The sequence below is a fragment of the Neltuma alba genome, unplaced genomic scaffold (genome assembly GCF_004799145.2).
Source record: "Neltuma alba isolate B1F8T4 unplaced genomic scaffold, ASM479914v2 tig00002823_pilon, whole genome shotgun sequence".
In the NCBI taxonomy this organism is placed as follows: domain Eukaryota; kingdom Viridiplantae; phylum Streptophyta; class Magnoliopsida; order Fabales; family Fabaceae; genus Neltuma; species Neltuma alba.
This window is the reverse complement of record NW_021633031.1, coordinates 44,368-57,513: the sequence shown is the minus strand read 5'-3', so window position 1 is coordinate 57,513 and position 13,146 is coordinate 44,368. Positions and strand designations below refer to the sequence as shown.

At 32.4% G+C, this 13,146-nt stretch overlaps 1 protein-coding gene and 1 long non-coding RNA gene across 2 annotated transcripts; one reads left to right on the top strand and one right to left on the bottom strand.

Annotated features, from left to right (window-relative positions):
* Window positions 1-321: 321 nt before the first annotated feature.
* Window positions 322-7,100, top strand: LOC114739448 (gamma-soluble NSF attachment protein). The gene is made up of 9 exons (XM_028927507.1): window positions 322-456; window positions 1,234-1,301; window positions 1,421-1,505; window positions 1,632-1,790; window positions 2,254-2,391; window positions 3,952-4,030; window positions 4,789-4,868; window positions 5,989-6,118; window positions 6,804-7,100. Exons 1-9 carry the CDS (start codon window positions 410-412, stop codon window positions 6,909-6,911), a joined length of 894 nt encoding a protein of 297 aa, XP_028783340.1. The 5' UTR covers window positions 322-409; the 3' UTR covers window positions 6,912-7,100.
* Window positions 7,101-10,995: 3,895 nt separating this feature from the next.
* On the bottom strand, window positions 10,996-13,146 carry LOC114739449 (uncharacterized). Its single transcript, XR_003739605.1, has 2 exons — window positions 12,960-13,146; window positions 10,996-11,171 (listed from the first exon to the last, which is right to left on the bottom strand). It is a non-coding gene; the product is annotated as an uncharacterized LOC114739449 (long non-coding RNA).

The window sequence follows — 13,146 nt, the reverse complement described above, 5'->3', positions numbered from 1 at the left end:
TTTTTTCCATTTTAAAAAGGTAATTTATTTTTCAAATATACCTTTATTTGTGAAGAGCAAAAGTGAGAAAAATCTGATAATGAATGTAAAAATATTTGTTTAATAGGGATAAAAATGCTGGCAACAAAATAATAGGGATAAAAATGAAAGAAATAGTTTAAAATTTCAGAGAAAATATTGTTCATTTTTAAGAAACTAATAAACCTCCCAACACGGGACCTGTGGTCTGGGGAGAAGATGACAGCGACCCGGGCTGTGCCACGTGGAACGCTATTAATGGACCCATTTAACAAACGCCAACCCCCCCGGCTTCACTGCTTCGCAGGATCAAACTGTATAAAAGAACTATAAGCTACAGGGAACCCCGAAGACATCAGGAAGACCCATCTTCATCATAGCAAGCTCAGTCATGGCGGCCTCTGATCCCCACAAGATGATGAGCAAAGCTGACAAGCTGTGAGTTCATCCTTCTCGTTTTGGCTATTCATTTCTCTCATCGATTGATGCATACAGAAACTGTTAAATCCCTTAAAGTTTTGCGATGCACAGTTTTATGGGCCATCTATGGCGAAATCAAATCCGGGGAAATTTCGCGTAATGCTAGAATCTGATACCCGATCAGTTGATTTGAATGGTCATTGGTTTTGTAAAACAACTAAAAACTTCTCTCAGATTAGTGGTTTTTCATCTGGGTTTGGTTTTTCGATTCGGACTGGTATAGACCTGATCTGTAGGATCGATTGATGGGCTTTAATTATGCTCTTTAACTGTTGCTTTGCGGTGGCCGTGATTGGAGAAAAATGCTGCACCTGCAGAGTCAACAACTGTTAGGGTCATACTCTCTTCATTGGTTATAAAGTCTCTTAAGAAGAACTGGGAATTAATAAAGTTCTTAGCTGCAAATGTTTCTGAATCTTTTAAGTAGTAAACAACTGCTTATCTACTTGGAATTAAAGTAATGATTGCTTTCCTTCTTGCATATTCCCAATTAAAAATAAAGTACTTTCACTTAGAATAGTTTTGAATTATCTCAGTCCAAAAAAAAAAAAAAAAAGAGAATAGTTTTGAATTATAAATGTATATCTCATCGGGATTAATGCTTCTCAACTGAATTTGATTTGCTGGAATTACTGAAGTTACAAAGGAAGCATTCCATGCAACTCTTGGGTCTCTTTCTGTGACTTTAGTTAACTGTTTTTTTCCTTTTAATTTTTTTTCCTTACCTCCTTGCAGAACTAAGCTTACTCTTACAAGGTGGAGTGCAGATTGGAAAAATGCTACTGCCCTGTATGAGCAGGCTGGTAAACAAAAAATATGCTTTTCTAAACTATTAATTTCACATGCACTTGACTTTGTGGCCAGTCCATCAAAAATGAGAAAGCATATTCGTAAATCTTCTGACCTTTTTATTCTACTGTAGCAAATGGATTTAGAATTGCCAAGGATTATGAGAGAGCAAAAGAAGCTTATGAGAAAGCTTCGAAAGGACAGGAAATGCTTTCTTCGTATCCTTATTTTTTTTTTTAGAGTAGAATTGTCCTTGTCCCTGAACAAAATTAGCTCTTCCATAATGTTGATCCATCCATTGCATTAAACTGTCTCTCTTGATATTTCCTTCACAAGCAAACTAGACCTTGGGATGCTGCTAAACATATGGAATCTGCTGCTGGTCTAGCAAAGGATCTAAGAAACTGGAAAGAAGTTGGGGATTTCTATCGAAGGGCATCTGAACTGTACATCGAGTGTGGGAGACCACAACCTGCATCAGATGCTCTAGCGAAGGGAGCCCGGTAAGCAAATAGTTTACTTCTGCTTTGCAATTATATTCTCATTATTATTCCCAGTTTTATGTTGGAGGCGACATTCACAAACTTTATAACTCATGATGTAGATGCTCAATGGACCTTTACTTAATAATCATTGGATAATTATCTAACCTTTATATTTTTTTTAAAGTTGATCATGGCTTGATATGATGAATTTAATTTTACAATAAATAATTACTAGTCATTGATTTAAGACTTTTAAATGTAATATCATGGGTCTTTTACTCTTGTATCTTATTCCATTCAATCAAATTAAGGTACTTAGAGATGCTATCAGAGAGAAAGAGCAACAAATTTTTCTTTTCTTTTTCTTTTTCCCCTCAAAAGAGTAAATTGTTTATATCCTTCATCTTGGTGTATCATGTAGCCTATGCATATAGCTTGCTTATCTCTTCTTCATGATTCCTGTCTTATCTTCCCTATTCAGTGCTTTGGAAGATTCTGTGCCAGAAGAGGCAATTGAGTTGTATACTGATGCTTATACAATTCTTGAAGATGATGGAAGAGAACAAATGGCTTTTGATCTATATCGTGGTGCCGCCAATGTTTATATAAAACTTGAGAAGTAAGTTTTCTCCAAACTCAAGATTATCTTAATTTCATTGGTTTGTTTATGGGATATGAAGTATTCGTCTTTGTCCACTTAATTGCCACTAACTGGAGTAAACTCAATAAGTTTTGTATTAATTTGATGTTAAAATGTTAGCTTTTGTCTTTCATGCAATTGAATGGCCATTGATGCTTTTCTGCTGATCTTATTTATATAAGGTGACATATATGATGAAGTCAAATATTACTGCTGAATTGTCAAAGGTATAATATGATATGTATGGAGCTAACATTCTTGTACCTAATAAATAGAGCAGTTTTCCTACTTTAGAAGATCAATGGATGCAAGGTCCTGTATTTCTGCTGCATTCGAGCATATGTTCATATGTGGCACAAGCTTGCAAAAATTTCCATTTGAACATAATGGTTTCATGCCTGCTGCCAGTTCAGATGTTTAACTTATTACCTATGATAGCATGTTAGTCAGACTAGAACAAGAAGCAAAATAAAGACTCTAAAAAACGAATGTTAGGATCTGTAGAACAGATGGGTTGGAGGGCCATTAATATGCTAAAAGTGATTCACACACAGAGATGATAATTAAGGACCGAGTTGGTGATTGTTTTGGCATTATGCAGTACCGCTAAATTGTGCATTAGCACTTGAGGGTTCTAGGTAGTTTGAGAAACAAGTTCTTTGAGTAACCGATTGTTTTGGTGATATGTCGCCACTAAACAATTCTGGCGGCAATTCCTAGAACAATTGCCAGGAAAAGGAAAAGCTGTAGGATACTGAATATGGCTGTGGCACAACTCATGTTCACCCTGAAACGTATTAGTACATATAGGAGTATGTTAGTGATAGACCTGCTAAATAATTTTCAGCAACATAGGAAGGAAAATAAGGCTCGTATAGCCAAGAAATGCCAGGACTAATGTGAGAAATAAAATGTTGACAATCACATCAGTAACCACACAAATTGACTACATCTTCCATCATGACATCAAGGAATTAAGTCATCATTGTTTAGAAAAGGATATCCCTAGGTTCCTATGCTATCTTAGAAGTTAGGAACCATAGGTTCTCCAAGTATTTGAATATTGATCACGTGTTGAAGACTATTTACTTAAGACTGGGATATAAAGTAAAGGGCCATGAATAATTTTTCTACAATTTTATACATGCCTCATCGCACAAAATCCTTCAGGTTTGAAGTGCGTACAAGCCATGTGCCTGCCTTGAAGTACCAATACTTTTAAAAAAAGGGGTTTTGCGATGTATTCAATACATGGTTAATGCCTGTCTTAAACATGACCTAACACTTGAAATACCGTTACATTGCCACATAACTTGCAGTATCACAATGTTCATATTGTGTCCTGTCTTTTATTTGTGATTCTTCGGTATAAAATTAATTTAATCGAGAAAATCTATGGTGGCAAGGATCTAGTTAAGGGCTATTTTTCCCGGAACTTAATATTGATACAAGTTATTGCAAGGAAGTCTAAAGATGCATGAATTTTTCACGGGTATGTGGATTCGCATTTATACTGAACTATGGTTTTAAAATATGCAGGTATACAGATGCTGCATCTGTCTTCATAAGGTTGGGCTTATCAGCTGACAAATCTAATGCTACCAATTCCCAATGCAAGGTCTTTACATTACAAATTTTATATCATTTTAGTTTACTCCTTTGTACATGTATGTAGTTAAAACTAGGAAGGATATCATTCATTATTTTTAGTGAACCATGGAAAAGGATTTAATATCATTACATCATGATGTTGAATGATAGTGATGACCGAACGAAAAGGACCAATAGTGTGTTCAAGCTTCTTCGTCTTCCCTCTTTTTCAAACTCTTGGGTTGCATAGAACTAGGGTTTTTTTTTTTGGTTAATTAATATACATATACCACTTGAAATACTGGAGAAGGTGGTAGATAATTTATAGCTGGCATCATTAACCTGTAAGAATCCGCCCTTGCTGCTAGCAGAAAAGGAGGCTATTTGGCTCTATCCCTATCAGTTTTCAAGTCAGTGAGTGGTGTTAACTGGTAGCTATGAATGAACATATGGAGGCAGATTAATGTTAACATAAAATGTCATTCTAGTGCCAAATTATGCAGGGAGTCTGATTTGGTTTCCTAAGCTCGTACGGAAGTAAACTGTAAAATGTAAATATCAAGCTGGGTTTTTTATTGCTATTTGGCTTAGATTTGAGATGTTGGTAATATGGGATGCATGTCAGATAAATTTCATTGGTTTTTCAATGTATTTTACTTCTTTCTGTTCTGTTTCTTGCTTTCATCTTCTCGCCTTAATCTATGATATCCTTAAGCCGTTGGGCTGGAACATGTCTTTTCTTTAGCTTCAAGCAGGTCCCTTTCTCTTACACGCTTGTTGCTGCAGGCATATCTTAGCGCAATAATTGTTCACCTTTATGCCCATGATTACAAGGAAGCAGAGAAGTGCTATAATGACTGCTATCAGTAAGCTGCTTCCATCCTTATGGCTTGTTCTATTGTTTGGTTATATATCTGCTGATATGTAATGTGGAACTGGACTTTGGATTCTCAGTCTCATTGCATCCACAACATGGTCCTGTTGGCCTGATGCGCACTTGAACACTTTCTTATGCCATATTCTGCATTGTATTTAGGAATTAGGAGCTTTATCTTCATAGTATATCTGATAGAATCCGATTTTTTAAATTGTCGCTTTTGATTTCAATCTCAAATATCATCACATGTTTCTGCCTGTTTTTAATGGCTTACCCGATGCTCATTACTTAGCTATTGATTATGAAGCATTAAGAAATTGATTCTGGCCTTCAATGTGGTTTTAAGTAAGGCTGACTTTTAAAATGCACAAAGAAATACCGGTAACCCCCTCAGATTCAATCTTTCTTTTACTATTTTTGGCCTTCTATTTGTAATAATTGCATTATCACTACATTGCAATTTTAGTAGCCTTGGCATGCTCTTCTCTGCAATGATGGTTTTCCTTCTGTTTTCTTCCATGGCGACCTTTTATCATTGGTGGTGAATGAGGTAGTTTACCCAAATTTTCTGGCTTGCTCCTACTGAACCCTGAAATAGTTCTTGGTTAGTTGCAATAAATAAATTGAGAAAACTCATTTTCTATGTATACACGGAGCAGCTATATATAAAAATATTAGCCCCAATTGTTGGAAATTAGGTCGTATTTTTATTGTATTCTCTCTCACAGACTCAAATGCTTTTGTTAGCATGTATGCTTTTATCTAGAGAGATGAAAGGAGGGAGGGAGAGGGGATGAATATAATGGCCTTCCTTGCATAATCTTCTAAACTCCCCGGCAAATGCGTTCCGAACGTTTTATATATGTGATGAGTCTTTTGACACTTGTAGTAGCTTATTGAGAAAGATTTTTTGTCTACGATTATTTGGTTTGCTTCATTGTCTTCCCACTCCAATTGTCTCTTTGCTCATGGAGCATGATGGCATCAATCCTATGCATGAAATTTACTTCTTTTCCTTCTTTATAGACAGAAATTTGGAGTAATTTTGTAATGTTGTGCTTATGCATTATAGAGCTGATAATTATAGTGACGTGATTTGATGTCTCTAGGATTGATGCCTTCGTCAAAAGTGACCAAAATCGCTGTGCTACCAAGCTTCTTGCTGCTTACAGGGAAGGAGACGTTGAAGAAATCAAGCGGGTTGCTAATTCCAGCACTGTTTCAAATCTTGACCATGTGGTAAACGTCCGAGTTCATATACATCGATTTCCTCACGTTAGCTACCTCTTTGCTTCTGAGGTTGTCTTTGCTACTACTTTATGCCCAAAAAGCTTTCATCTGAGTTAGCTAGAGTTACTAATACATTCAGTTATGGGCCTTTTCTTAACTGCTCAAGTTTGAGTAGAAATGATCATGGAAAACATTCAAATCTAAGACTTTGCTATTTATCTTCAACATAGATTTTGTCTTTAGTTTGTTTCAATCTAGAGTCGAAAGGATGCAATGCATAATCTGTAAACTGTTGTTGCAATGCTGTCGAACTTGCGCCCGGGATAAAATAGCGATTGAACACTCATAACTTGCCAATGATCAGCAGAAGACTCCACATCATGTCTCAAAAATTACCACTCATTGCAAGCTGGTTTTCCAGTGTTTTTTTACTTAATTATTTTTGGATAAGAATTTTCCCGTATTTTAAGATCCTTATTGGATTGTCAGATTGTTGTATGTATTGTTGAAGGTTGTTTAAGAGAGTTCTTATATGATTACTTTTTGAACTTAGAAAGACAGTTAGTCCTCATTGCAGGATGATAAGAGCATAAACTACTCCGCAAAATGTTTATATTTGCATGGTCATTAATCAAAAACTTTGATTATCACTGTTTTTCAATGTTTAGTGATGATATGAGTAAAATGTGTGCAGATTATCAGGCTTGCAAGGAAACTGCCAACAGGTGATGTGAGCGCAATGAAGGCTGATGCAGCTAAAGAGGAAGAAGAGGAACCATTAGATGAAAATGATCTCACTTGAAAATACTGGTACTGTATATATGATGTTGTTGTGTATCTATTCATAGATAAGAAAAAGTTTGGCAACCCCATTTGATTGTGTTGATCAGTATATACCAGCTGTTAAATAAATAATTGATTAATTTGTGGTGTTCATTCTGTTTCAGTTTGTGGAAGAAAAAAGCAATGCGAATTACATTTTTAGGGTTGAGACGGAAGCTTTATTTCTCAAGAAAGTAAAGAAAAAATAAATGAGAAATTTGATGATTTTGTTTTATTCACAAGAAATGATGGCAATATAAGGCATACATATGATGCCATAACACTTTGAAACTACTTGATAAGCATAAAGAATCAACACTGATCTCTTCTAATTGGAATGAAAGATTACAGGGCTGTGATCCCCTAAAAAGATCAAATAAATGAATTTACCTGGTATTTGAATCAATGGTTAGGGACTATTCACTATTTACTGCCATAGGTGGAGCCATATCCAAGACTATCTCCAATAACTGATTTATTGCTTTTTGAGTTTGAAGTATCAGAAGAAGAAGACTCTGAATAAATCCAACCATAACCAATATAGTCTCCAATGGATGATTTATTAATCTTCTCTGTGCTTGGAGCTTTAGAAGATGAACTCCCAGGATATGAAGTAGCATACCCAAGTGCTATATCTTTCCTGCTTTGCTTGTAACTCATACAGCTTCTTTCGGGATTTACAGATGCTTGTCTCTTCACAATCTTATTTCGTTATTTGCCTTCAATTACGAAAGCTTGTGTTCTATTTATGATGATGAATGTAATTAGAAGTGTATATATAAGGAAAGAGCCCAACATTTTTGTGAAAATGTGTGCAAATTTCTCATTAGTATCATCAAACATAATTCAGGCTTGATGAGTTTGCTTGTACACTTGGTCAAATTAATTAAGCTTCATGGAAAGTGTGTGCAGATCAAAACTGTGTGACAATGTGCAACTCAGAAGCGTATGGGCAAATGAAAGTTTTGCGAAAATATTTCCAAATTTCTTCAAAGTTTTTAAGAGTTACGAAAACAAGATTCAGGTTTACTTATTAAGTTTGCTTGTTCATAAGGTCAAAAAGTTAATGAAATGACTTGTATGTTTTCATAACTTGCACATTTCATTTATCTCCACATAACCCAATTTTTCCTCTCAATCTCTGTTTTTTTTTTTAATCTAATAATCCAATAAAGTACATTCATCGGAAACACATAATATTATTAGGGGCCCTATTTAATACAATCTAGCATACAGAAACAGGATACGATCAACTACGCAATATAACCGAGCAAGAGAATTAGAATGCTTTCATTGAGTTTTACTCAGAATTAATATCATTTTTACTATCTGAAATTTAATTTAATTTTAGTTTTGATTAATAAAATCTCAAATAAGTAATTTTAGTTCCTGAAATTTGACATCATCTTAATTCACCTAAACATTTTTGGTCCCTCAAATAAGGTCCCCCGTTTCAAATTTCATGAATTAAATTAAAAATTAAATCAAATTTTATGGACTGAAAATGGTATGAACTCATTATTTACTAACGTTGTTTAGTTCATTTTTGTCTATGATTCGTACAGGAGAGAATTTCCCCATGGAATTTCTCTCTAAACTTCTATTATGATAATAGTTTCTGAGAAATCTGTGAGAAAAATGCATGAGAAAGTTACGAAAGGCATCGCTTGGGATTTTTCCTATGTTTCACGCGGAGAAAAAATTCAAAAGGAGAAAAAAGAAGAAGAAGAACGAATCTCATATGTGCAAATTTTCTCAGGAGGTGTTTGGATGAATTAATTTGGATTTTAGATTTAAAATTTATGTATTTAATTTTTTTTAGTTGGGTAGTATGAAAAAAATTCACACCAATAAGAATGAGTTTCCTACTCGCGCGACTTGATCACCTGTTTGAGTAGTAATAAAGGAAGATGCTTGAGATTTCAAATGATTAGGACTTACGCATTCAAAATTCAAAAAGGATTGTAATTAAAAGAATTTGCTTGAATTTTGGATCGGATCTAAATTCATAAAATTTTATGTATCTAAATGATGGGTTTGGCTCAGATTCAAATCCTACTGATTCAAATTTTATCCATGAGAATATATATTCCTGCTGCTTAAAAAGATTCTAGACTGTATAAAATTATATTTCATAATATCCACATAACTTTATAATTTTTATTCAACAGTTTCTATGTTTTTTTGACGAATTTTAAAGTGGCAGTACAAGAGATATACTTATTTACATAATTATTTTTATTTTACTTGTTAGGTTATTTAGCACTACAATAAAAAAAATTGCAGTTTATTAATGGGTTGAGAGTCACATAGTCAAAGATCTTTGACAAGTGGTGAATATTTCTATTACTTGTACTACTAAACATCTTATGAAATTAAAAGGGTCGCTTCCTTGAACTTATGTATGGCCAGATTATAGTTTTGGTTTGACCCAAAAATATGGAACTACCTCCTGTTCTCAATACAGAAACTAAATAATTAATTTATAAATATTAAAAAATTAAATAAATTAATTATTTGTAATAAATGAGTGTTATATTTTTTAAAATATCGTTATTAATAGTGTGCATTGAGACAATTCTTGTAAAAACCATAAAGATTACTTAGAAGCAAAATAGATAAATATGAAAAATAAAATAGATTAAATTCTTATATTTAAGATCAAATTGAATATCCAACTAACTCTTATATCAAGTACTATCGGTAGTCTTATATATTTCAGAACTTTTGAAAATACTTATATAAGTACATGCTTAACATGTTTTGATAAAGCATAGAAGGATATAATCTTTCATATCTGAAAATGTCGACGTAAAGTTGAATGTGGCATGGTCAAGATTGATGAAATGATTTGAGCCATGAAGTGTTACGTATTACTACAAGTTAAAGAAATACACAAGTTAATTCCTAAACCTTTGACTTTTTCGCCTTCAACTCTTCTCTCTCTCTATACAGTAGGAAAAGCGTACTTTGGATCCCTTAATTTTATAAAACTCCCTTTCAATTCTCAGTTCCTAACGCTGTTATTCTCAAGTAATCTTTTTCACCAATAATTATTTTTTTGAAAAATTAAACTTATTATGTTAACATTTAATAATATTTTAACAATATTTTTAAAGTTTATGTGTCAGCACTTTTTGTTAATAAAACTAATTGAGTAAAATTTTATCAATATTTAAAATCGTTATCTTCTGGCAAAAACATTGACTAAAAGTCATTTTATAAAATTAAGATACCAAAACAAAACGTTACCGGCTGAAAATAAAGGGGAAAAATGCGCTTTTACCAATATTTTTTTAAGAAGTAAAACTCATGCACTCCCTCTATTTCATAATATCTATTATACAAAAATATTGCTTTTTATATTTCATAATACTTGTAATTTTTTATGGCTAAAGGTGCGATTTTTTCATGATCTTATTTCTTATATGCAATTTTACTGCTGATTTTTTTAGTGGTGTAATTTTACCAATAATCTTTTTTTTTTTGGGTGCAATTTTAGTTCCTCATCTTTGTAAAATTGCACTAAGAAATCAGGGGTGAAATTGCACGAGAAAAATCATGGATGAAATTACACCATTAAAAAGATTTAACTTATTTTTGTAATCTTTTTAAATATATTATCAAAAATAAATTAAAATTATTTTTTATTAGGAAAATGACACATAAAAAATTTTGAATATATGAAATTTTAATTTGGGAAGCAAACATTTTAAAATGACAGAATAGGAGAAAAACCTAAATTGTCATTTTAAAAAGGTGGTGAAATGATAAAAATACCATTTATTATAAAAAAAAAAAACCCAACTCCTTACCAGAGTCCTGCTACCGGCATCCCCTTGCTGGCTGCCAGAGAACTGGCCACTAGCCATCGATAAGGTGGCTGCCGGTGAGGGTACTGTTTTTGGTGGGAGGCTTTTTTTTTAAAAAAAAAAAAACAAAAACAAAAAGAGGGTGGGATATCACATTTTGGTGGTCTTCGCCAAAACATAGCGTAAATTAATTTCGCCAAATAATTTTATTTCATTTTAAAAGTATGGCATTTAACCATAAACAATAAAATATTTTTCAAACTATTATTTTATTAACATAGAAAACATAACTTACAAGCATTTTATTAGCGGTAATCTGACAATCTAATTGGAAAAGAAACAGTACATGAAAATAAACCACAAGGAAAAAGAAAATAAGAGACTTCATGGATATTCCTCCCAGCATTAGTCCCCCACCAACTTTAAGCCTGCTTGGACATTAAAAAAAAAGAAAAAGAAATTAAATAAAATCATGAAAAAAGGAAAAAAATTCCTTATTAATGATCCTTGTTTTTTTGGGCCAACATTAATGATGCCTTTTTAATTCTTAAATATCTTATTGTGCTATTTATACTTCTTGTTGAGTAATGACTCCACGTTTATAATTGAGAGAATTTAATGTAAGTTTTCATAGCTTCACCTGATTTTTAATTAATTTACTGTAATTATTTCCTTTTTTATTGGATCTTCATAATTTCGTGTGTGTGTGTGATATGTTGGTCCTAATAGCTGTTGCTAAAAGTTTTCAGCAGCAATTAATCAAGTCACCACAAAAAATAATTTTTTGACAGCGACTTTTCATAGTTTTACCCATAACTTTTGCCCATTTAATTTTTCTTATTTTATTAAAATATTTAATTATAATATTCATTCTGTATAAAAAAATAATTGATACAATGTATAAAAATTATAATTTATTAATTTGTAAGAAAATAATGTTATTAGCTAATCACATAGCTCTCACTCAATATAAAACTGGATTAGTTTTGTCATATAGATCTAAATAAAATTAAAATCAATCATATTACAGATTATTTATATAGATATAACTATATAAGGATTGATGAATTAATTGTTTCTATATTCAATAGTGTTGTAATAGTTAAACTGAAAACCGGTGAATCAGTCACCTAGCTGAAAAAATTTGACTCAGAAATAACTCTGACCAACCCAAGAGTAACTCAGTTAACCCAATAGGTTTGACGAGTCAATCCAGTTGCATTTTTTTTAAAGAAAAAAAAGCTATTTTCATGAAAGAACATTTTTCAAGCTATTGATAGTTATTACTTAGTGATCGAATGATTATAAGGAAAAATATTTTTTTATCATATATCTAGTTTGATATTTTGCTTTTTTTTGGTAGTATGATATTATAATTTCAATTTGTCAAAGGAATTGTAAAGAAGGTTGGAGAGAAATTATAAGTATGTGATTAGTTTATTAGTTATTTAAGATATTAAGTTGACTTAAATTATTTTTTATTTTTTATTTTTCATCGGTTTGACCCATAGTTGACTCCGGTTTGACTCACTTATTATTGACTCTTTTGTCTTGACTGGTTCAATATTCATTCTCACTTTCAGTACTTGATTAATACACGTTACTTAATTATGTAGATTTTTGGTGTAGTAAAAAAGATTCTTTTCTTTTCTAAGTGCATACTAAGATAGAGCTCATAAACTCACCCGAAAATTGGATCAAGTTCTTAATATTAAGGCAGCGAAAGGCCTATCCGAGAAATGAATTTGGGAAAGAGAAAAGGTAAGGGAAAAAAAAATTATCATGGATGGTATGATGATTTGCTTGGAGAGGAGGTTTTCATATTTATGGGAGAGAGAACTTTTCTTACTCTTCTGATCCTTAATGTAAGACTTAATTACCTAATTTAAATAGATTAAGGATATTAGTTAAATTAGTTAATATGATTTATTCCTAATCATCTTCTTTAATTCTCCCCTCTTTCTCCTACTTGATTATTGTTGAAAGAATATCAATAGGATTCATTTAGGGAAAAAATGTGAAATAGTTCTTACATATAGGATCAACATCAACTCTCAAATTAGGTGATATATCAAGGACCAAAGGAGTATTTTGATTTTTCTATTTTCATGTTCATTATTATCATTTTATATGCAACAAGCTTGAGGAAATTCAAAATGAATACGGGAGGAGCTAAAAACCAGACATGTTAACTCGAGATAGTATGATAAAATTACCTGACATATGAATAGGCTATAACAATTCACCTTTAAACATCACCTTTATTGCTCTTCTTTCCTGACTTTGAAGTTTTAGAAGAAGAGGGATAAGTTTCGCCATGACCAGCAAGCTCTCCAAGATTATCTGATTTCTTGCTCTTGCTTGAGCTTGAACCTTTAGAATCGCTCTCATAGGTTTCACCAT